Below are 25,191 nucleotides of genomic sequence, written 5' to 3' on the forward strand. Positions count from 1 at the left end.
TGGAGGGAAGACAAAGAGGTTTTGCTTTCTTGGCTATGATGAATTAAAGTATTTAAAACATGCATTTATATTTAATGATTTTAAGTATATTTGATTGGATTGTAGAATATCTTAAGGCTTGTTTCCATGGATTTAATTTTTTTTATTTCTGCATATTATGTTAATTCTTTTGGCATTAGATACTCTAAAATCTATTTCTTTTCACAAGCTTCATCTTAAAACAGCATAAAATTTAGGTATTTTTTGATTCAGCACTAGGAGAGATAAAATTAAAAATTATAAACAAATGAGTGTTATTTTCATCTCTCTTTTTCTTGGATCCAGTATGTTCATTTGCCCCATACAAAGGAAGCTAAAGTTCTAAGATTAGAAAATTAAATTAACCTTTGAATCTCAAAACTTATTAAAATAATTTTATTATTTCTTGATGTAAACAACTACATTTTAATTTTTACTTTGTGATTTTGTTTGTCTTATATTTATTTACTACCTGTATTGTGACAGTTGGTGCATTGGCTGCTAAGTTATAAAAGATATGACCTCCTTCCTTCAGAGAAGCATAAAACCTAAGGGAAGGATGACTAAATAATGCAGATCAGATCAAAACAGAAGGGGAAATGCCAGGAAGAATGCCGTGTACGAACCTATACTTATTTTAAGTTACACATGGTGACCTTATAGTTTTTTTTTCTAAAAAAAAATCATATATGTTTTTCTTCTTAAAAAAGAAATCATGTCCAATATGGGAAAATTAGAAATTCCATTTAGGCCAAAGGAAAAAAAAAATTATTGAAATTATTGTTACCCAGTGGTAAACATTGTTACTATCATTTTAATATCTTTATGTGCGTAGTTTTATCAACGCTCTATTATACATACTAATTTGTAATTTTTTATCTTTCCTTTTATTATATCATGACTGTTATTCCACTTAATTACTTTTTTAAAAAATCATAAAGTATTGCATAATATTAAGGGATATATTTGTACCGTAATATATTAATCATCCATTATTTAACAATTGGAATGTTTCCAATTTGTTGTAATTAAAAGTAATGTTACCAAAATCATTTGGCTACCCATAACTATTGCCTTAGGATATGCATATAAACACCTTTGAGATCTCTGGTACATCTTGGTCAGATTTTGGAGGTGTCTATTTTGAATTCTTTTCTAATGATATGCCTCAGGGTAGAGATACCCAGGTTAGCTCCAATTTGAGTCCTTTATGAATTACTAAATACAGAATGTTGTAGAATGAGCCCCTACTGCTTGGTAAATCTGGCCTCAGGCTAGGCTTAAAAGGGAAAGTTCTGGCAGAATGATAGTTGTTTCAACTTGTGACTTTCATACGTGATTAATAGCTGGTTTTAGACTTGCTTTCTTGCCAGCTGCTTCAAGTCACTATTTAATTTTTGATAGTTGACTCAGACATACTCTTGATTCTTCTTCTTTTACCCCTTTGCTTGAAATTGTATTCTTTGGGTTATATGGTACCTACCTGAGGCTTTCAATACTGAAGCCAAAGTTAATAGACAACTTAATTGTTTTGTATCTCAACATGAAATTTATTTATAGGAGGAGAGCGACTAATGTTAATGCTTTGCTAATAATATAAAAAAAAAAACATAACAAAACAATAAATGTCTAAGAAAAAGCAGCTTTCCTCATGTAGTGGTACTTTGACATGGCCTAAGGTAACTTCAAGGGGTTAATATTACAGGCTTATAGAAGACTACATTCTAAAATTGTGTAGAATCACACATTTTAGTTGAATGCTAAAAAACAAACTTCTCTTAAATACACACACACACACACACACATATTCTCATATGCTGATTAATAGAGGGAGCTTACAATTAGAGAGATGGCAGCCTACATGGTTCAGTTTGAAGGAATGGTACATAAATTTTCCCATCTGTAGATACTGACTGCAAAAAGTGCTTAAATGCCTTGAGGTTCAAAGTTAGAGATCTATTATTCTGTATTACAAGGATGTCTCTCTCTCTCTTTTACTTTCTTTTTCTTTCTTTTTTTTTTTTTTTTTTTGCTATACAGAAAACCAATGGATATAATATATAAATGCATTGAGGAAGGGATAGAATCTTGTCAAAAATTCCCAGGCCTTTATAACCCAAACTATATAAGAAAATAACACTTTTTTTCTTTATAAGAAAAATCCAAATTTTCAGTCATCACGGCAGGAGATTCTGATTCAGTAATTCCTGACAGGGACTTGGAATCAGAATGCTGAAATGGCCTTCAAAGACTTCTAGTCAACCAAGTTTCATGGCCATTTCCTAAAACCATTTTCAAAAATCAATTTAGTAGAAATTAAGTGGGATTAAATGAAAGCAACAAAAACACCCATTTTAGCCTTTATCCTTGTTTATGTTTAAATCATTAAGTGCTGGGTGTTATATGCCAATAATGAATCATGGAACATTATATCAAGAACTAATGATGTACCATATGGTGACTACATAACATACTAAAAAATTAATTTCTAACATTTTATAACATTCTCATGATCAACAATGTTCTCATGATCACCAGACTTTAGAGCTCAGGATGACAGTAATAACGATCTTGCCTTGTGCCTTCATTTTTCCAGTGAGACAGAATAAACTTGGTCAGCATTATATTCTAGAAAATCACAGATTTGGAGCTATGGTATGATTTCCGGATTCCATCTAGCCAGTGTTCTTTACACTGCATCACAACTTCTCACTACAATACCTTCCCTTGATATATCCGGAACCATTTTGTTGATTATCTGACATGTATTTAAAATAGTACATATAATTAAAAGACAATGCCTTTGCTCTCATTCAACGTGTTATTTTTAGATATTTTTTAGTGGAAGGGATTTTAATAAAATAGTTTTAGGTCTTAGATTGGCAGTGGATCTGAACTAATATCAATTGCTCTGCAATTTAATTAAAATGTGAAGGAGAAAAGACTTATTTAAATGTCTTAACATTTGATGTTTTGTGATTATGGAAATTATGACAAATTTCTATAATAGAAATTCTGCCAATTGTGTGCTAAACCTTGGATTTTCTCATAAGAACCTTCAGCTTTGTGATATACACAATTATATCCAAATGACTGAGGTAAATACTGGCAGTCAGAGCTTCTAAAGCAGCACAAACAATGCTATTCTAGCAGCAGACTGAGTGCCAGAAAATTCATTTTTTGCATGAGAATATGGACAATGGAAAGAATCTATAAAGTGGTAATTCATATAAATAATTTAAAACATGAGACATGCCAATTCTCTTTAAATGTATCATTTCCAGATATAATGTTCCATCTTGCTTAGATAAGAAGACTAATTTTAACAAGAAGAATTGTTTCTTTCAGCTTTACTGAGGTAAAATTGACAGATAAAAGTTGTATATATTTTAGGTGTACCACTTGATATTTTGATATACATACACCTTGTGAAGTGATGACCATAATTGAACTAATTAACATATCTGTCACCTCACATAGTCCCCCTTTTTCTTTTTCTTTGTGTGTCAATTATATTCAAATAAAAAAATAAAAAATAAATAAAAGAAGAATGCTTAGTGAAGAAAAAAAGGAGTTCAGATTATAGTCTTGAAAAATCAAATACCCTTTGCCCTCATGGAGCTTGCATTCTAGTTGGGAGGCACTATAAAATAAGTAAATATATAACATATGAAGTGGTAATGAATGGATAAAGAGAAATGAGGCAAAGCACATGATAGGAAAAGTCAGGATGGGGGTAAAGTTTTATTTTATGTAGTAGCCAAGGGAAGTATCACTCATTAGGGAACATTTGAATAGAAATCAATAGTGTTAAAGGAGGAAGTCAGGCAGATACTGGAGAGTGCTTTGCCAGAGGGAATAGTAGGAGTAAAGGATCTGAGATAAGAATGTGCATCAGTAGTGTTTGTAGTAAAATTAATAAGGTTAAAATAGGTAAGAGAAGTTGGTGTAATTAGGGTTCAGATCATTTGGAATCCTTAATACACTGAAAAGATATTGAGATTTTTTTTTTTTTTTTTGGCTAAATGAGTATGGGAATGTGATATAAAAGTGTTGATTAGAACAGTACGGTGATATGACTTAATTTTTCAGTGAGACTATTATCTTTCTGAGTGAAGAATAAACTATACAAAGTGAATTGTGGAAGCAGGGAAACTAGTTACAAATAATTGCAATAATCAAGGAAAAAGCTGATGATGATGAAACAAATGAGAATTTGTCAGATTTTGTAAGTAACTTGAAAACAGTGATGCCAAGGTAGTTTGAAGACCAGAGTGGAATTGTAGAGAAAAAGAGGAATCAAGAATGACTCCAAGATTTTTTTACTGAAAACTTGTCATTTAATGAAACAGAGAAGAGAGAATTTTTTTTTTTTTTTGAGGATAATGAAGATCAAAGGTTCTATTTCAAAATTATAAAGTTGAGGTGTCTATTAGCTATCCAAATGAAAACATTAAGGAGGTGGTCATACATGCATATTGGGATTTCAGGGGAAGTAGTTGCATTTGGAATATAGCTTTTGCATAAATTGAAGCACTGCATTGCATAGCATCTGAAAGAGGCAGGGGAACTAGCAAAGGAGACTGAGAAGAAGTGGCCCCTGAAGTGGGAGAAAAACAAGACTCGGTGTCCCAAGTTTTGAGTGGGCCAAATATTTCATGAAACAAAACTGATTAACTGATACAATTTTGCAAATGAGCTAATAATATGAATAGTTATAGCTTTCCAGAAGCTAGGTAATTTTTATGACTTAAAATCTTGGTATTGAAGCTGGCTGTCTCTATACATGAAGAAATTTCCTCAAAAATAAAACTATGTCTATAAAATGTTCATGTCTTCCAGAGGAGTCATTATATGGCTATGTCTCATAATCTTTGTAAATGGGAATGGTTGCAAAAGCTCTGTTGCCCCATTTAAAAATGCTATGAATTCTTTCCTTCATTATTATGATGATAATATTATAGAATACTTGCTGTGTGTGAAATCATTGTTTTAAGTAATTTATGTTAAATATTTGCAAGAATATTATATACTATGGACAACAAGGATTCAAGAGGAGGAAGTGAGCCATAAAGAGCTGGGGAATATACTCAAAGCAACTAAAAATTGTTATATTCAGAATTCAACCCCCCCCTCAAGTCTTCCCAATGGTAGCATTCATCTTTAATCACTACACTAAACTGCCCCCTTCTAAATGCGTTCTCAACTCATGGACTCAGAGTACTCCAAATTTCCATACTGAAAAAATTTGGACTTCTCTTGACTATATGTTAGGTTTTTCACTTGGGTGCTTTTTCTCCATCCATTTAAGTTTTTGTCTTTGGGCTTGATTCAGCTATGGTGAATCTAGAAAGCCTTTCTTTGGCCTTCTAGATTGTCTTTTGTTTCTCACTTTAGCTCCCTGTGTTGCAGATGGCACACACTTCATGTGTGTATTTTTGCCTCTTTTATATCTATCTAAGAAAAGCAGAATGGCATAAACATCCTTTTGATGCCTATGCATTGGAGAATTTCCTAGAATTTTTTCAAGAAATTGTCCTTTCATGTGATACTCCGTATCAATGGGACATAATTTTGATGAAACTTCTCAAGGCACGTCTAACTGTGGAAGGTTAAATTCACAAATTTATAAATTCCCAGAGGACCTTTTGTTTAAAATTTGAAGATCTGAAGTAATGGATTTCTCATGGTAGATTGATAGAGATATTATTAACATGCCCAAGACTTTTCTCGTCCTAATATTAGATGCCCTACATGAGGACAGCCACAACTCTTATTATCCTACGAATGGTACAGGGAATAGGCAATATTGTATATTTGATCCCATGCAGTAATTTTAAGGCAGGTAACATTTGGAAATTACTTTGCAAAACATATGATATAAATAAACATAAATCATATGACTTAATTTGGGAGTCCTTCAGTTGAAAGGGGTAAATTGGAAGAGGAGGTAAACCACAAGAGACTATGGACTCTGGAAAACAACCTGAGAGTTTTGAAGGGGCGGGGGGTGGGAGGTTGGGGTACCAGGTGGTGGGTATTGGAGAGGGCACGGATTGCATGGAGCACTGGGTGTGGTGAAAAAATAATGAACACTTTTTCTGAAAATAAATTAATTAATAAAAATAATAGAATTCCAAATTTTATTACCTTTATGCAATGCCAAAATTGAATCTGAGAACCTCTTAACAAGTGGATATCTGTATGGGACAAAAAATGGCAGTCTATGTGTTCTGAAGCATATTTGGCATTTGAAAGGACCAAAATATCTCCTATTGTTATCCCTCTGCATGGATTCTGAATCCATTGACAAATATGCATAGAAGACAGGCAAACAAACCTATCTAATTAGTGATTAAAGTGGGAATGTAGAGTAGGGTTAAGAATCTGGACTCCTGGCTTTGTCAGCACTCCTGTGTACCTACTGACTCCAACTTTGCATTAACTTTGAGAGATTATTCTGATCAACCTTGGAGTTCAGAGAATGAAAAACAGACAAAAATTTCTTAACAAATTTATATATATATATATAACATTTAGCCAATTGAAAAATATGGAACAGACTTCTCTGAGAGGTAGAGTGAGTAAAAATGCAAAATGAAGAGTGTAGATTTACACAGAAACCAGAGCAGGGGAAATACGATTCTTCATACCACAAAAATTAGTCATTTTAATTTGTCTAGCAAATACACACATGTATAATTTTTTAAGACTTCCCGAAATGATGAATGTCTATCCCTGCTGTTATATCTCTGTGATGGTCTATTTTATGCATTCAGTTGGCTAAGCTATGGTACCCAGGTATTTGTCTAGAAGTTACCGTGAAGACATTTTTTAGATGTGAAAATCAGTAGACTTTGGGTAAGTCAGCTCGTCCTTTTAAAATGTGGATGGGCTTCATTCAATCGGATAACGCTTTATGAGAAAAGACTGAGGTCCCTCCAGGATAAAGAAATTCTGCCACCAGATTGGTCTCTGACTCAAGACTGAAATAAGGACTCGTCTCTGTTTTTCAGTTGGCTGGCCTGCCCTCCAAGTTTTTGCCTTTGAAGTCCTCACAATTTCCTGAGTCAACAACCTTAAGATAAATCTATTTATTCTGTCTTTCTGTCTGTTTGTCCATCCATCTGTCCACCCATCCATCTATCTTGTGTCTTCTATTTCTTTCTTTCTTTTTTTTTTTTAAAGTTTTTATTTATTTATTTGACAGACAGAGATCACAAGTAGGCAGAGGGGCAGGCAGAGAGAGAGGAAGAAGCAGGCTTCCTGCGGAACACAGAGCCCAATGTGGGGCTCGATCCCGGGACCCTGGGATCATGACCTGAGCCGCAGACAGAGGCTTTAATCCACTGAGCCACCCAGGTGCCCCTTATGGCTTCTATTTCTCTGGAGAACCCTGGCTGAAACAGGTTCATAAGAATTGTTCCCACCCCAGATTTTAGGTTACTTGTTATATACATCTAGAATCTAATTCTATTTTCTCTAGTGTATTATAAACTTTTTGAGGACTGGGAATTTTTAAAATTTGAATCTTTTGTAAGGTTTAGCTGTGATTATTTAAGTTTGATGTTTTACTCTTTCAAGTTGTATATTGAATATTATAGAATAAATATCTAATAGGAAATGCATGATTAAGTATAGTACATAAAATGAACACATGAAATATTAAGACTTTCAATTCAGCAATACAGGAGATGGAGCTCTGTCTAGGTTCCAGAGTCAATTATGGGTAATTGGTAATTTTAGATTTTTCAAAAACTCTTCTAGATTTAGAATTTTCTATATATCGGAGGAATGCACATTCCCTGATGGTCAGAAAACACACTATTCCTTTCATTACCTATGACTTACATTCTTTTTACCCATTATGCCCTACATTTTACCAACTGTACTTCCTCCCCACTTCTATTATTTGACCCCGGCATTTATCTGAATTTCATGTATCCTTCAGGGTTCAGACTAAATACAACTTCTGTCATAAAGTCTTCCTAAAGTTTTCTCTACTGTTTCCATTTCTCTTTAACTGTACCTTTCCTAGGTTTTATTAATTTCTAATTTTTATTTTATATTTAGTGTATTTATAACAGGTAGAATCCACTTTCATTTTTGTAAACCCAGAATGACAAAGAAGAAACTTAAACACTGAAAAATATTTGTTAAAAAGTTAATTGATGAGTGTACATGATGCTATGTTCTTTTGGAAATTTCCAGTTAGAGACATAAAACTTAAGATCCCAAAAGTTTGGTAACTGAACCCAGGATTCATGTCTACTTTTTAAATATCTCTCAGTGTTTTTCTGGATGAATTCAGTGGTTTATACTGATAAATCATCTTTGTTTCTTATCTCTTTTTCTATTTGAAAAATAGAATAATACCAACATTTTACTTACCATATTGTGTTAGTATCAAGAGCCAGTGCTTTTATAATAACTGAGCAAAGCGGAACAGCCACTTATGAACTTTTACCACTAACGTGTTTGTACTGTGGGTTAGCTGTGCCGGTACCCTTTCTTTATATATCCGTAGCCTTAGCATCTAATGTACTCTAAACCATTATTTGGCCCAGCATGCTATTTTGTGCGTGGGAATAGCTAGTTTAGGGAGAAATTAATGCCATGGTGTGAAGACCAGATCAGGATTAAACAAATTTTATTATGAGATTATGCATTTATCTTAATTCCTTAGGCAGGTCTGCATTTTGTGTAAAGTTTCCATTAGTAGAAAGATAATAATATTGAATTAACTAGTTCTATTAAATGTGAGACATGTACATGATTGCAAGTTTAACCATGTAGTAAGAAGACTATGGGACACACATATTCATCAACTATGTTTTGATTTGATTGAGTTAGAAATCAAGATGACTCATTTCTTCACCTTTATTCACTCATGCTGTTTTCTCAGCTAACTAGCAAGAAAACAAAGTATAATAACGTACATTGGAACTTGAATGTTAAATGCCCTGGTCCTTATTGCAAAATGCTTATACTGGACGCCATGGTACTTATTGTCCTGAGTAAGTGGAGACTCCCTTTCATGTTTCCTTTGCTTATTTCTTATGCAGATAATTATAACCTCTAAAGAAGTACATGAGGAACAATAGCACAGTTTGAGCATTTTCTGGAAGTTACACTAATACAAATGAGTAAATGAAATTGGATTTTTCGATTACATATAAAGCAGCACAAACTTTAATGACCTTCTTATCTCAGTGAAGCACTTATTAAGGATTAACAATTTAAAAGAGCTTGGAAGTATTAGCATCTGCAAAGGGTTTAGGAAGGTTGGATTATCAAGAACATGCTCTATATCTTTCTCTTCTTGGTCCTAGGTTGAGGGAATAATTATGGTTAGGGAAATTTTCCCGTTTCCCCCAAGACTCTGCTCAGAGTTTGCTCTGTAGAAATCATAACTTTTTCAATGGAGATTAACACTTTATCAACAGGTATTCTAAGAAAGATCCTATCAGCTGCTAAGCAGGATTCTACTTGCTAAACCCCACTCCTATACATGTTAGTTCACTCTCAAGTGCAGCCTTTAATGTCCTTTTAGTTAGGAACAGGGCAGCCAAGCATACCTATCAGGTAGCATGATGTTCCTTTACCAACCAAAGTTGGATCTTTGCCAAGACATAATTCTAGCAGTTATGTAAGCCACATCCTTTATCTTAAGCAGTTTCTACTGTTTGATTTCATACAAAAGTACAAAGTAATTCTGCCACATAAAGTTATTAAATAGTCTTTTTAGGATCCACTGTAGAATGAGTATAAGGCTTCCTTCTATTTGCATTTACTATTAAAACCAGAAAGTGTGTTACTAACAGAGGTTACACTGCTAGATTCTGAATGTTTTTTTAGATAAATTATGATTTACTTCAAAGAAAAGACATCTGGCCTGAGAAGCAGGATGTAAAAATAAGGGTTAAAGATAACTGTTGCGGGGCACCTGGGTGGCTCAGTGGGTTAAGCCTCTGCCTTCGGCTCGGGTCATGATCTCAGGGTCCTGGGATCGAGTCCCACATCGGGATCTCTGCTCAGCAGGGAGCCTGCTTCCCTCTCTCTCTCTCTGCCTGCCTCTCTGACTACTTGTGATTTCTCTCTGTCAAATAAATAAAATCTTTAAAAAAAAAAAAAAAGATAACTGTTGTAAAGCTATCCAAGGATTTTCCACAAGATTCAGTGAGAAAGTACACCCGTGATATTTTATGAGGGCACATTGGCCCACCTAAATGCATGTCCAATCCACTAATGTTACTAAATAAGATGATTAAGTATTTACAGAATAAGTATACTTCATCATTATGTCTTATGAGATATGTTTTGCAGTATGACTCAGCTTGAATTATGAACAAGACTTTCAGCAAGTTGTTGGCAATGGAATGTATAGAGCTTACCTGGTTGCAAAGTACCTTCAGCCTCTATTCCACAGCACAGTTTGATTCTATGCCATTCCATACTAAGTTGGAAAGAACTAACTTTTAGTCATCTCTCTCCCTAAATTATTCTGGCAACCTCGTGGCCATCAAGACTATTTCAGGAGGGGATCACGATGCAAGTGTTTCTGTGTTTAAGGACTTTGTGTCATGTTCAATGACACAAAGTAGAGGCTAAATATATGGAGAGATTACTGAATAATCACATGATACATTATAATATGGACATATTATTCATAGTAGTTTATCTATATTGCTTAACTCCTTTATAAGCACATCTCATACTCAACTACATAATGTCTAGGGCTTTGTTGGATTTTAAATAATTATTAATATGTATATGCATTTCCCACATTGCAACACTGTTCAACCAAAACAGATAAGATGATGGTGTTTAAAGATACAAACCTGAAATAAGTACTTACTACTGTTAAGCAATGCAGAATGCAAAAAAAAAAAAACCACCTTATTTGCAAAATAAGTATTTACTACTTATAAGTAGTAAGTAAGCCATGGAGATCTAATGCACAGGAGAGATGAATATAGACAGTAATATATCATAATTATGTAATGTGATAAATATTGCTATGATGGCAATCAGACTACAGTATATAAATGTATCAAAGTAGCTTTATGTATGCTGTATGCTGTACACCTTAAATTACATAATGTTACATGTCAAATTTATTCAATAAATAAAGAAAAAGAAAAAGAACAAAACACACAAAAGAAGTTTTTCCTTTCCAGTCTCTATTTTTTCTTTATTCCATTTTCTCTTATTCTAGTCCTGTAAATTACAATTATAAATATCCTGCTTGGAAATTAGGGTTTGACACAACTTCCATATTAACAAGTTGACCCCAGTCTGTTTATTATTTTCCTTACCTTTCTTTATTCATTTGTCAAACTCCCAATTACACTTCCATTTTTTTTTTAAAGATTTTACTTATTTATTTGACAGAGAGAGATCACAAGTAAGCAGAGAGGCAGGCAGAGAGAGAGGAAGGGATGCAGGCTCCCTGCTGAGCAGAGAGCCCGATGCGGGACTCAATCCGAGGACCCTGAGATCATGACCTGAGCCGAAGGCAGCGGCTTAACCCACTGAGCCACCCAGGTGCCCTACACTTCCATTTCTTACACTGAGTATGTCCACCCATGTAAATTGGTCAGTTGCTGGCACTGTATCAGGTGTGAGCAACCGATCTCTCCCACCAGAAGTAACTTATATAATACTCATAGTTTTCAATTTACTCTTTTATTTCTCTTAATATCACAGTTATACACACATACTATAATCACTTTCCTCAATAGCATTGGTAATTACTGCATTCTTATCCATTAATTTTATTAAATCAAGTTTAATGCTTATAATATGGCAAGATTTTGTCAGCGTATAAAAGTAGATAATACCTAATCACTTCCTTGAAGCTTCTCTCATTACTGCACAATTTCCTCTTTACAGTTACTTGCTGATAATGGGTACAGCCTGTGCTCTAATCCTGGTACCCATCGGGCCCCACTAGGACCACCATTATATGTGGTGGTTGTGGATGTGGATTTGCGATTCAGTCTGTGTGGTGACTCAGTCTCCTTATCATCTGCTTATTTACCTCTATGATGTGGGGAGAATTATTTTACTTCTGTATTGCTCAATAAATGTGATTTTATTTTTTTTAAGATTTTATTTATTTATTTGAGAGAGAGACAGTGAGAGAGAGCATGAGCGAGGAGAAAGTCAGAGAGAGAAGCAGAATTCCCGTGGAGCTGGGAGCCCAATGCGGGACTCGATCCCGGGACTCCAGGATCTGCCGAAGGCAGTCATCTAACCAACTGAGCCACCCAGGTGTCCCAAATATGATTTTAAAATAAAGATTATAGCAATACTTATTTCACAGGGTTGTAAGTAAGGTTTTAAGGATGGGATTCATGCAAAGTTTAACATAGTGCTTGGAATGTTATACGCATTAAATAAGGGTGTGTGTGTGTGGGTGTGTGTGTGTTGGTGTGTGTGTGTGATTTGTTTGAAATATTTGAAGACAGTGAATCCACATACTTGTAATTGATTTTTTGGATAAAAGACAATATAAGGTATTTTAGATAATTTGGTAAGCATTTGCATGTTGATTCTGTACTTATTTGTGATTTTTTTAAAGCTTTAGCTCCATGTAAATATCACAAAATTAATATAATTGTTGACATTAAGGTAATTTGTTTTTATATCTAGTGACTATATCTCATGTATTATAAAATCTTGAGTAAAATTTACAGTGTGACTGGGAAGCAGTTATATAAGTAATATAAGTAATAACCTAGTTATTAGTAGGAGTTTTGAATTTTATTTATATGTCTCAGGTAAAAAATTAAAGAGGAAGGTTAAGATAATGCCATACTTTTTTTTTTTTTTGAAAGGACTGAGTTTAAGAGTTATTTACTTACAGAAACTTTATAATGTAAAAATTTAAATGTCTGAAGAAAACATCTAGAATAGTGACTTTACTATTATAGGCTGTTACCCTTCTTTTTATCTTTCAGGAATACACAATAGATATAATTTTTGCCCAAACCTGGTTTGACAGTCGTTTAAAATTCAACAGTACCATGAAAGTGCTTATGCTTAACAGCAATATGGTAGGGAAAATTTGGATTCCTGACACGTTCTTCAGAAACTCAAGAAAATCTGATGCACATTGGATAACAACTCCTAATCGTCTGCTTCGAATTTGGAATGATGGACGAGTTCTATATACTCTAAGGTAATATTATGGAAAAAAATGTAGTTGCTCTAATTTATTTTCCATACTAATACTTGATCAACTCACAAATTTTCCTTTTTCAGTTTTACAAAGAAAGAAATGTTGAGTTCCTTTCATACACTAAAATCTAAAACGGTGGAATATTTTGGAAACTTTCTTTTTTAAGCTCAGAGTACCTGGTATATGAAAGGCACTAAAAGCAAAGGGAAAAAAAAACCAACAAAAAACCTCTTGATATCCTTCTCTTCTGAAACATAAGAGAGTGTGGTGTGAACATTATGTGTTTTAATCCATAATGCAAATGGTTGACTGAGATTTTCTCTAGGAGCCAATCCTGCTATAAAATTCAATAATGTAGCAAAACATTCTTAAGAAAGGATTAAATGAAGATTCAATTTTATTTGACTCATTGTCTTGAACATATCATCACGTCCTTATCAAGAATCATCCTAATTTATTAAGAATCATCCTTAATGGAAAGAAGTTTATGAAAATTTAATGGAAAACAATCACCATCCTTAACCATGTATGCTCTGTTAATTGCATGTGTGTGTTTGTTGTGATCCTGAAGTATAAAATTTAAACTGTAAACAGAAATTGTAGAGTGGCAGCTTAGTTGGCTGGAGAGGAAAATCTTAAAATTTTCTTACTTGTGAATGCTATAACATTACCACTTAAAACTTCGAAACATTACAATTATTATTATTTTCTAATATATCACAGTTTGTTATTAGAGACCAAAATAATTCTTGAAAATTAGACAAATGATTTTTAATGCTTTAAACTATTTCCTATTATTTAATATTTACTTTTTTCATTTGAATAGATTGACAATTAATGCAGAATGTTACCTTCAGCTTCATAACTTTCCCATGGATGAACATTCCTGTCCACTGGAATTTTCAAGCTGTAAGTGACAAAATATGTAATAATTTTATAGCATTTTAGCTTTAGATTCTGTTTATTTAAAAGCATAAAATAGGGGCACCTGGGTGGCTCAGTGAGTTAAAGCCTCTGCCCTCAGCTCAGGTCATGATCTCAGGGTCCTGAGATCGAACCCCGCATCGGGCTCTCTGCTCAGCAGGGAGCTTGCTTCCCCCTCTCGTTCTCTGCCTCTCTGCCTGCTTGTGATCTCTGTCTGTCAAATAATAAATAAACTCTTTATAAAAAAAGTGTAAAATAAAATGAAACAAAATATAACATATATTTTTAAGGAGTATGGATTACAAATGACCTATTTTTCTTGCTTTTAAATTAAAAAGTGATAATAAATGCATATATTTTTAATTATATCATCTTACAAATTTTGGGTTTATCCGAGTATCTTTTTCCTATTTTGATTAAATAAAGTAGTCCTGAAGAATGGTTTGTGTTCAAATGTTTTAACACTGCTATGAATAGAATATTGATTCAAATTTTATTCATCTCCCTGAGGCAAGATTTATCTTTATTACATTGGATTTTAAAATATGTTTCAAAGATTGGTTTGGTGAATAATATTTACTACACGAATAGCAAACCTTTGCAAAGACTTTAATGAATTGGAAAAGCCTAGGTAGAAATAAGCTTATTTTATTCAAAAGAAAGATTGAAACACAGAGAAATGATTAGAACTAAATAATTTGAATATAAAAAGTATTTTGTTCCAAGAAAATAATTATCTTTCTGTATGAATATCGATTTTATTTCATATTTAGTAACATTTACATATATTTTTATAAAAATGTTTTTCTAGATAATATATAATTGAACAAGTCTTGAAACCATGTAAAATGAGTTTAAAAAGTGTTGCTGCCTATATCTACAAATTACTATTTTCATTCTATTGAAACTTGACTTTTTCATATATCATATTCTACTGTTTATTCACTATATATTTTGTGTATTCACGAGTCAAATAATATTATCCTCGAGTATTATCCTACTTAATCATTTACAAAATTCCCAATTATTTCTTGTTGTTTCTATTAATGATTGTCTTGACTTTTCTTAAGGATTTTTGTCTCGTTAAAATGTCCTTTTAAATGTATAATCTATCTCACTGCTTTAATTTTCTAACATTAACTTCTCAATGAATAAAACACCCAAATCATAACAAAGACTTGATTAACCCAAGCACTCAAGGAATAGTTGAAATGCAAATATTTGAAAATGGAGTGATTATTATACTTGCCTCCTAGACACCATGACTAAATTCTTTTTTTAATAACATAAATCTTGTCCCCCCCTTTTTTTTTTTTAAGATTCTATTTATTTATTTGACAGAGAGAGATCACAAGTGGGCAGAGAGGCAGACAGAGAGAGAGAGAGAGAGAGGAGGAAGCAGGCTCCCTGCTGAGCAGAGAGCCCGATGCGGGACTCGATCCCAGGACCCCGAGATCATGACCTGAGCCGAAAGCAGCGGCTTAACCCACTGAGCCACCCAGGTGCCCACCATGACTAAATTCTTAGTGTGATAGTTCTTTGGCTTTGATTGTCATTGCTAGAAATTAATAATCTGCCCCTGTGAATGTAATTGGTTATCACTAACATAAACATAATAATCATAGCTAACTTTTCAGATATTCAACACAGATCCAGCTGAGAATTAAGGTTTCTTTTTTTTTTTTTTTATTTTATTTTTTTTTTTTAGAATTAAGGTTTCTATACCTAATACTTCACAACAAATATATTCAAAAGATTTCAATACAACCCCATTTTAAAAGTCAACATCATGAAATTTAGAATAGAAAAATAACGAGCTATTTTTATTTGTGCCCATACTCCTATATACTATGACTATATTCTATTGCATTGATAAAGATAATCTAAAGAATACAAAATATGGAAAAGCAGGATGGTTAGAGCCCTATGAAACAAAAAGAAGATGTGAAAAAAGAAAAGGGGGAACAGATTTTTAATAAGTTAGAGGAGAGATGTACTATTTCATTGAATGGCTGATGAGGTGATCCTGGTACAAAGTGATATAATGTTTTGGAAATGTTTTAAGTTGATAGCGAATTCTGTTTCTATAATGTGATAGACCAATACTTTTGTTGAAAACAATTTAAAACTGTATGTTATTAAAAAATCTTCTCAAAAACGTAGAAGTGAAATCCCCAGGAAGATATTGAAGCATAAAAATGAAGCCAGAAAGGTTATAGCCAATTTTGACCCAAGGACATTTGCCAAACAAGGTAAATTTGAGCTGTGACTTTGACAGCCTTGTGGATTAGAGTTCTACTAGAACATAATTTCTACATACAACTGGGTTACAAAGGCTGGATGCTTAGGGTAACATGAAGAAGCATCCTCTCCTATATACACAGATGTGTATACACACACATACGCACACAAAACCACTAATGTCTAAAAGAAAAGTTGACTCTGCAATCAGCAAACTAGGGTGAAGTAACTCCTTGAGAGGATATAATTACAAACCCACACTCACATGAATTTGCAGCCCAAATTTCATTCACTTGATTACTCTGAAAAATCCTTATGGATTTTTCTGAAATGTGGCAGGAAAAAATTATTTTTTTTGAGAGAAGTCACCTCCATGCTAAGAAACTTCCAAGATGAAAAAACATTTTCAACACAAATAATAATGATCTTGTATTCAGGATATAAAACTAATTCAGACTGAAAAAGAGAGAGAGAGAGAGAGAAAACCCAATAAAGGGATATGTGATTCAACAAGCAGTTCTCCAAAGAGGAAACCTAGGAATCCAATAAACATATGAAAAAATTACTAGGTTTCATTCACAATCAGAAGAAATGTGAAATAAAATATGCTTACAGACCAGTAAAAATATCCATATCAAGTTAAATAAGAATTGAACCCAAGTATACTTTCATACTCTGGCTACTGAGAAAATTTATTGATATACTCTTTATGAAAAGAAGGTTGGAACTGTCTCATAAATTATTATGAGATGATAGAAATTATATGTAATCCATGACCCCAGCTATTCCATATATATATACATATACATATATATATGCCAAAGAAATTTGCATGCATGAATTTTGTGAGTATGTATAGTAATGTTACTAGTAGTAATGTTATTATTGACCAATAAGAAACATTATAGGTGTCTACACCAATAAAATAGATAAATTTGAGAACATCTTTATAATGGAAAAAATTTACTAAAGCTGTATACTTCAGCATGGGTGACTATTACAAATATCATATCAAAATAAGTAAAATATAAATTAATACATCTTGTATGGCAACAATCTAGAATTCAAATAGAATGTAAAATAAACTATGGTTCAGAAACGCATATCAGAAAATCAATAACAGAAACACAAGGGAAGGATTTCACAGAAATCAAGTTAGTGGTTACCTCTATTTATGAGATGGAATTTTATATCAGAGTGAACACTGAGTTTCCCTAGACACTAACATGATACTATTTTTTTTTTAGTTAAGTGGAGTTACATGGATTATCATTATTTAATCATTATATGATTTTTCAAACTATTTTCTTTTTTTATTTTTTTTTATTAATTTTTTATTTTTCAAACTATTTTATGCCATGTTTTATGCCATGTTTTCTATATTTGACATACCTATAATATAAAAATGAATTTGGAATGATGTTGGTATTGAAGCAGTAAAAGATTTGAATCTTGGTAATCTATATATTTTTATTTTAATTTTTACCTAGATGGGTACCCTAAAAATGAAATTGAGTATAAGTGGAAAAAACCTTCTGTAGAAGTGGCTGATCCTAAATACTGGAGATTATATCAGTTTGCATTTGTAGGGCTACGGAACTCAACTGAAATTTCTCACACAATCTCTGGTAAGAAGGAAATGCCAATCAATGAATGATTTTTTATTTAAATCTATAGGTTTGAATCTATATTTTTATGTATTTTAATAGCAAAAATAAAACTTCTTTCTTCCAGGGGATTATGTTATCATGACAATTTTTTTTGACCTGAGCAGACGAATGGGATATTTCACTATTCAAACCTACATTCCATGTATCCTGACTGTTGTTCTTTCTTGGGTATCTTTTTGGATCAATAAAGATGCAGTACCGGCAAGAACATCACTTGGTATGATATGAATATTATGCTATAGTATCATGGGACTGTTAAAACATTTTAGTGTGAAGAAAGTTCATCATTGAATATGTTACAATATTTCTCTACATTACAATCAAGCAAAAATTTACAAGTACTCTAGAGCTTTATAAAATGTTGAAATGACTATATGACAAACAAGCAGAAAGTAGAATCACAAAGAATTTAAAATTTTCCTGCTAATGGAGTTCAAAGGAAACATAAACACTCAGCAGGAATTAATAAACAAAACCCATACATGATCCCTGAATCTCAATTTGGTCTATATTTTTAATCACTGTTCATCAATATTTTATTTTATTTTTTAGCTGACTCACTGATAGCCAGCATTTATTGACCAATGTGTGTTTAGAAGGCTTTGAAATCTCCTGCTCTTACAATGGTGCTAATCAACAGTGAACTTTTCTAAAGGGCAAGTCACTGAAAGGGGCAAGAAACTTCTGGGCTTCTGTAATCTATAAAATGTGTAATTAGTCTATGAATATTTTGAGAGTTGTCTGCACAATAACACTGATTAAGAGGGCAATTTGTAATTCATACTCGAAAAAATAAACCTTTTGGTTTCTTTCTTTAGCAATCAATTGCAATAATCAAAACCATATAAAAAATGTGTCTAATTACTGTGCGTTTGTTTAAAAGAAAATAACTTCCATTTATGTATTGATATACAAAGATAACTTATTGATCAATTTCATTCCCAAGATAAGTGCAAGACATGAATCACACTGGTGAATAACTCCGTTTAATAAATACAGTAAAAAGCAAATCATATAGAAGTGGCAAGATAAAGCCTGAGGCACCCAGCTCTATATTTGAAAATGCAGTCCCTTGGGGGGTCTAAAGAGAAGTGTACTTACAGCTAGTGAATAAAATGTACTCAATACCTGAGTTTTGTTTCCTATTTAAACTATTATTATTTCAAATTATTTATGTTCCAATGTAAATAAATTATTTTAGATTCTTTGTATGATACTATGAGTATGACTTGAATATTATATTTTTGTTTTTGAACATTATTGTCATATTTTTCCCAAAGAAAATTCGAATAGATTATTCCTACCATGATATTTGTATGAAGCCAGAAACCATGCTATCTTATCTTCAAAGGGAATAGCCAGTTGCAGAATTATATTGTTATATGAATTAATATTTTTTAATATTAGCATATCAATATTTATTTAGATAAGTCATAGCCGGATCTAACTTGAAGAATATCTCTTACAGTTTTGCACCCTATGTATCTGGAGCTCAAAAATTTTTAAGCAAGTATATGCACACAAATACAAACATGAATATATATGTCATGGAAGTACAATTTCTAGAGATTATTTATTCCACATTGTGTTTTAGCAAACATCTGCCAAATTTTTTTTTATGAAGCAGGCAGTGTTCTAAGTGCTTCAGTGTTAACAGTGAACAGTAGCTATAAAATCCCCATGTTCATGGCATTTATGTTTTGGTAGGATGTGCAGGTAATGTACAAATATAAAGAGCATATAACATCAGTGAGTAATAAAGGCTATGAAAAGAAAGCAAAATAAATGGCAAGATAATGACAGGAGATTGTGAATGTGAATATGATGTTTGCTATTTTATCCTGTGGAGTCAGGCTACACCTCTTTGAGGAGGTAGCAGAGACCCAGTGTAGCATGGGAGCTAGCTTGGTGGATATGTGGTAGAAAGATAGGTCAGACAGGGAGAACCACCGGGTCCTAAAATGGGATCTTCCCTGCCATCATGCTTGAAGGTCAGAAAAAAGACAGCTATGGCTAGAACTGACTATAAAGAAGAGAAAAATGAAATTGGAGATATGGCTAACTGTTAGATCATGTAGGTTTAGTAGGTTACTTTATGGACTTTGGATTTTATTTTCAATGTGACATGTAGGATTTTGAGCAGGAAATATACATGAATCTGCTTAATAACACAAAATTTTCTTATTATCATGGATTCAAAGATATTTTAAGAGGAAATCCACCAATTTTTAAGCTAACACTGTGATAATAATTACTAAATTAAAAAAAAGTCTGAAAGCTAAATTCTGCTCTAGTTTTCATTGTTTTATGAATAGGAATGTAATAGTATTTTAATAAAGTGAAATTTAATGCAGTCATTGATACTGAAATCAAAACACACATTATCTTTACGTGTTTTTTTTAGTAAATTGGGACATAAGTATGGAAGCCAGGAATACATTTGGAAATCTACTTTTGTCTGACTGTGACAATGTTATGATTTAGTAAGTTGCCAGAAAAAAAAAGAGCATTAGGTGAGGAAGAAGAAAGACTTGTTTATTCATGGAGATCATTTAGCAGTTACCATATGCCTAGCCTTTATCGTTTTGGTTTAAAAATAATTGAAGCAAAAATTGTCAGAGACAATAGGGAAAAAAGAAATCTGTAATCATATTTGGATATTTTAACATCCTTTTTCATTACTGATAGAAAAAGCACATGGAAGAAAATCAATGAAAATGTAGAAAATCTGAATGAAATTATCAACTACTTGACCTGATTGATATTTATAGAAGATACACCTAACTACAGAATATACCGTATTTTCAAGTTCATATGGAGCATTAACCTAGATCTCAATAAAATTTAAAAGACCAAAATTTTCCAGAGTATATTTTCTGACCAAAATGGAAGTAAATTAAGAATTAATATAAATAGGAGCATTTGGGTTGCTCAAGCCATTGAGTATTCGACTCTTGATTTTGGGTTATGTCACAATCTCAGGATTGTGGCACCCATGCCCCAAGTCAGGCTTTGTGGTGGGGGCATGGAGCCTGCTTAGGATTTTCTCAATGCCTCAATCTCTCTCACTCTTTCTCTCTTGCCCCCTTTCTAAAAATTAAAAAACAATTATTAATATAAACAATATAGATAAGAATGACCTTATCTAGTTGGAAATTTTAAAATGACCCTTTAGATAACCCTTGGGTCAAACTGGAAATTAAAAATATTCCTAAATTTTAAGTAATTAGAATTTAATATGTAAATATTTGTGAGATGCAACTAAAACATTGCTTAGAGGGGAAATTATAGCTTTACAATGCTAATATTAGAAAGGAAGATATAAAACTAATATTCTAAGTATCTACCTTAAAATCTAATAAATAAAATGAATATCTTATGTATAAATGTCTTATAAGAACTAAGCAAGATATTGCTGTGTCAATTTTTTAGATGAAAGGCACAGAGGAGTTAAGAAACTTCCTTAAGGTCACAGAGCTAATAGATAAAAGAGTCAGAATTTGAACTTAAATTTGTCACCATGACTCCCAATACATCATACCCCTGTCTTCACTTTTTTTCAATCCTACGTGATGATACAAGTAAAAAGACAAGTGCATAAGAGGAATGATTAGGGCATGTTTCAAAGGAGACATGAAGATAGAGGTAGTATTGCCTTCACTACATTAAAGAGACCCTTTCTTTTTTTTTTTTTTTTCATCATTGATGTTGCCACGGTATAAATAATTGGCCAAATTAGGAAGAGTTTTGCATTACATTAAATACTTTTTGAAGAGTACATAATTCCATTCATGGAGCTATATTTGGTGGACATAGAATGAGAATTACAGCAGTTTAGGTAAGGAGAGATGTGTCCTGTACAGCTGTGATTTAGGAGTATCAAGATTAGCAGTTGTAAGTACCATAAGAAAGCCACCACTAAAGAGAAACAAGGACGTATACAGAGATACATACACAGGGCTGAGGCCCAAGGAGATACCCAATTTATATGCCAGATTCTTTAAAATATAAAGATTTTCCCTGTGCTTTTTTAATTTAATTTAATTTTATTTTTTAGCCATTGACATAAGCTAGCCAGTATTTTTTGCTTAAACTTTGAGATTTAAAAAAAAAAATAGTGCTAATTCAAGTTACTGCATATGGAAACACTGTAGTTTAGATTAATTTTAACTATGTGTGGTAGAAAACCTCAAATCACTGTAGCTTATTAGGTAGAAGAGTATTTGTTTTTCATGTGAGAAGTCCAGAGGTATGTAGTCAAAAGGCGATTTCAGTGTGGGGGGCACAGGTTCCCTCCAGTTTTCTGCTGGTGTTGTGGATGATTTTAATTCTCATGATTATATAATGTTCTAAGATGGCTGTTGGTGCCCTGGCCATTGCATTCCATGGAGAAAGCTATGAGGAAGAAGGAAAGCCAGGCATTTTCCATCTCTTTAATGCCATCTTTTATTTTTATTGAAATACAATTGACATTGTATTAGTTCTAGGAGTATAACCTAATGTTTCAATATTTGTATATGTTGCAAAATGACCAGCACCAAAAGTCTAGTTAACATACATAGTCACAAAATTTATTTTCCTGGGATAAGAACTTTGGAGATCTACTCTCAGCAACTTATAAATATACAACACAACCTTATTAACTGTCATCGCCATGCTTTTTGCATTACCTCCCCATGACTTATCTACTTTACAATTGGAAATTTGAAACTTTTGATGCCCTTTTTGCATTTTTAATGCCATCTGTTGGACACTGTTTACACTCTTGACTTAATTCTCCTTGGCTAGATCTCAGCCTGTGTCCACACATAGCTGAGCAAAGGTGGCAAAGAAGTTCTTCCATTTATCCTCATGCCAGCTAAAAATTGGAGAGTCTCTTGCTATGAAGAATGGAAAAATGAGTGTGCAGAGTCAGCAACTTGTAGTGCACAAATGTAGATGATTAAAACTCATTGCAGACACAAAGATCACATCGAAAGTAAGGTAGCTATGGTTACCAATCATTTTTTTCTGTAAATCACGGGTAATCATATCCTTTTGTTTCCATTGTTTCTTTCTACTCCCAACATTGCCAAATCAGATGGAAGAATAAAAATGGGTTGCTATGTTTTATTTTGTATCTTCCCCCTCCCTCCACAGGTATCACTACAGTTCTGACTATGACAACTCTGAGCACAATCGCCAGGAAGTCCTTACCTAAGGTTTCTTATGTGACTGCGATGGATCTCTTTGTTTCTGTTTGTTTCATTTTTGTTTTTGCAGCCTTGATGGAATATGGCACTTTGCATTATTTTACCAGCAACAAAAAAGTAAAGACCACTAGAGACAAAAAGCTAAAGAATAAAAGCTCGGTATGTTAAAAATCTCTATTTTTATAAACAGCAACTTACTATTTGAAATACTGTTTTGAGTACTCATGTTCTACTTGCTTAGACCAATAGGGATTCTTGAGATACTCTAACAAAAGCCAAATCGCACTAAGATGAAGCTGGAGGTTTCTTTCTTTCTCTCCTTCCTTCCTTTTTTTATTATGTTATATTAGTCACCATACAGTGCATCGATAGATTTGATGTAGTGTTCTGAGATTCATTGTTTGCATATAACACCCAAAGCTCCATGCAATACCTGCCCTCTTTAATACCCATTGTTTGTATGGAACACCTGGTGTTCCATGCAATACATGTCCTCACCAGGCCAAACCATCCCCCCAACACCTTCCCCTCTGAAACCCTCAGTTTGTTTTTGAAGTCCACAGTCTCTCATGGTTCATCTCCTCCTCCAATTTTTCCCCTTCATTTTTCCCTTCCTTTTCCTGATGTCTTCCCTGTTATTCCTTATGTTCCACAAAGAAGTGGAACCATATGATAATTGACTTTCTCTGCTTGACTTATTTTACTCAGCATAAGATTTTAATAACTATCTGTCATTGCCCACCAGGAAAAATACATATTAATACTTCCCCTTCGAAAAGACTCTTGGGTCCCCTTTCAAAGAGTGGTTTCTTACGCTGTGATTTTTCCTCAATGGCAGATTCTTTGTACCTAAAACAATTATTTAAGATCTCTCTTTGATTCTATTTTGCTTCTTAGGATTTGGGTACTAACAACAGGTGGCCCAAAACATTGCTTCATTTTTAGAGTTAAAGAACCCTCTTTAATATTAGTATTCAGCTGCATTTGAAAGCCATAGCTAAAAAGTGTTTTGGGTTTGTATGTATTTCTGTACCCTTACTCCCCCTTCCCTATCCTATATCTACTTCAACGTGTATAACATCAAATTGATATATTAGAGTTGGTTCTATTAATTCTAAGATACTTAAGTGTTGGGTGATCGATTATAAATTCATATCTAATGGCAATTACAACAACCTGAAAATAATATCCAACACTTCCTGAGTATACCAGGTGTTTTACCTGCATGATTTCATTTGTGCTCTTATGAGTACAAGTTCAGTAATTTGCACAAGGACAGTCTGAGGGAGTGAAAAATCCAAGACTCATACCAAGGCCTTTTCTGGTGCCTGAAGTTTGTAATCCTTCCTTTATATTCCTGTTCTCAAAAGACTCAGAAAAGCAAACATCTGTTTTTCAATATTGACCAAAATGGCACTTTATTGATGATTCCAGCAAATGTTTTCAAAGCAGATTTGTTCCCAAATTCCTCAATAAATGAGAACTATATACAACAGCTATGCTTGAGTGGCAAGCTTGTAAGCCTACCATAGAGCGTATATAATAAAGCATGGAATTTTCCGTATTAACTCCTAATTTAGTCAGTTCTAGGATGTGATGCTTTCCACCCCTCCTCCCATTTTTCATTAATTTCTTTATAAAACTTTGACATATTCTTAAATTATATTTTATTTTCCATGTTATATTCCAAGGACCAAACCCTATGTGCATTAGCTTTTGGTTTCCCAGAGTATTCCAAGAGGACAGGGCACATTGCTGGCAGTACACATTTGATAGCTTACATTGCAGAATTAGCCTGTGACTCTCTCAGTTTATCCTATTTTAGTTTATCTGTGGGACATATTGTAGCCCCTGAAGGGACAAACCATCTGAGGGCAATGATGTCAATTTGAATACCCATTTGCTACGTTTTTAAGTAAAAATAAAATTCAAATAAAAATAAAAATTCAGGTTTTCTACT

At 33.0% G+C, this 25,191-nt stretch overlaps 1 protein-coding gene across 3 annotated transcripts in view; it reads left to right on the forward strand.

Moving 5' to 3' along the window:
- The window catches only part of GABRG1 (gamma-aminobutyric acid type A receptor subunit gamma1), a 73,597-nt gene that overhangs the window by 35,573 nt on the left and 12,833 nt on the right, over positions 1-25,191 (forward strand). For 2 of the 3 annotated variants that reach the window (XM_082728498.1, XM_082728500.1), the window contains 5 exons: positions 12,984-13,204; positions 14,031-14,113; positions 17,860-17,997; positions 18,104-18,256; positions 23,179-23,390. In XM_082728498.1, the coding sequence (XP_082584624.1) occupies positions 12,984-13,204; positions 14,031-14,113; positions 17,860-17,997; positions 18,104-18,256; positions 23,179-23,390 (807 nt within the window). The remainder of the gene's footprint in view (positions 1-12,983; positions 13,205-14,030; positions 14,114-17,859; positions 17,998-18,103; positions 18,257-23,178; positions 23,391-25,191) is intronic. The other variant, XM_082728499.1, reaches the window with a different exon arrangement.

This window comes from Mustela nivalis, assembly GCF_964662115.1.
Source record: "Mustela nivalis genome assembly, chromosome: 4".
Classification (NCBI taxonomy): Eukaryota; Metazoa; Chordata; class Mammalia; order Carnivora; family Mustelidae; genus Mustela; species Mustela nivalis.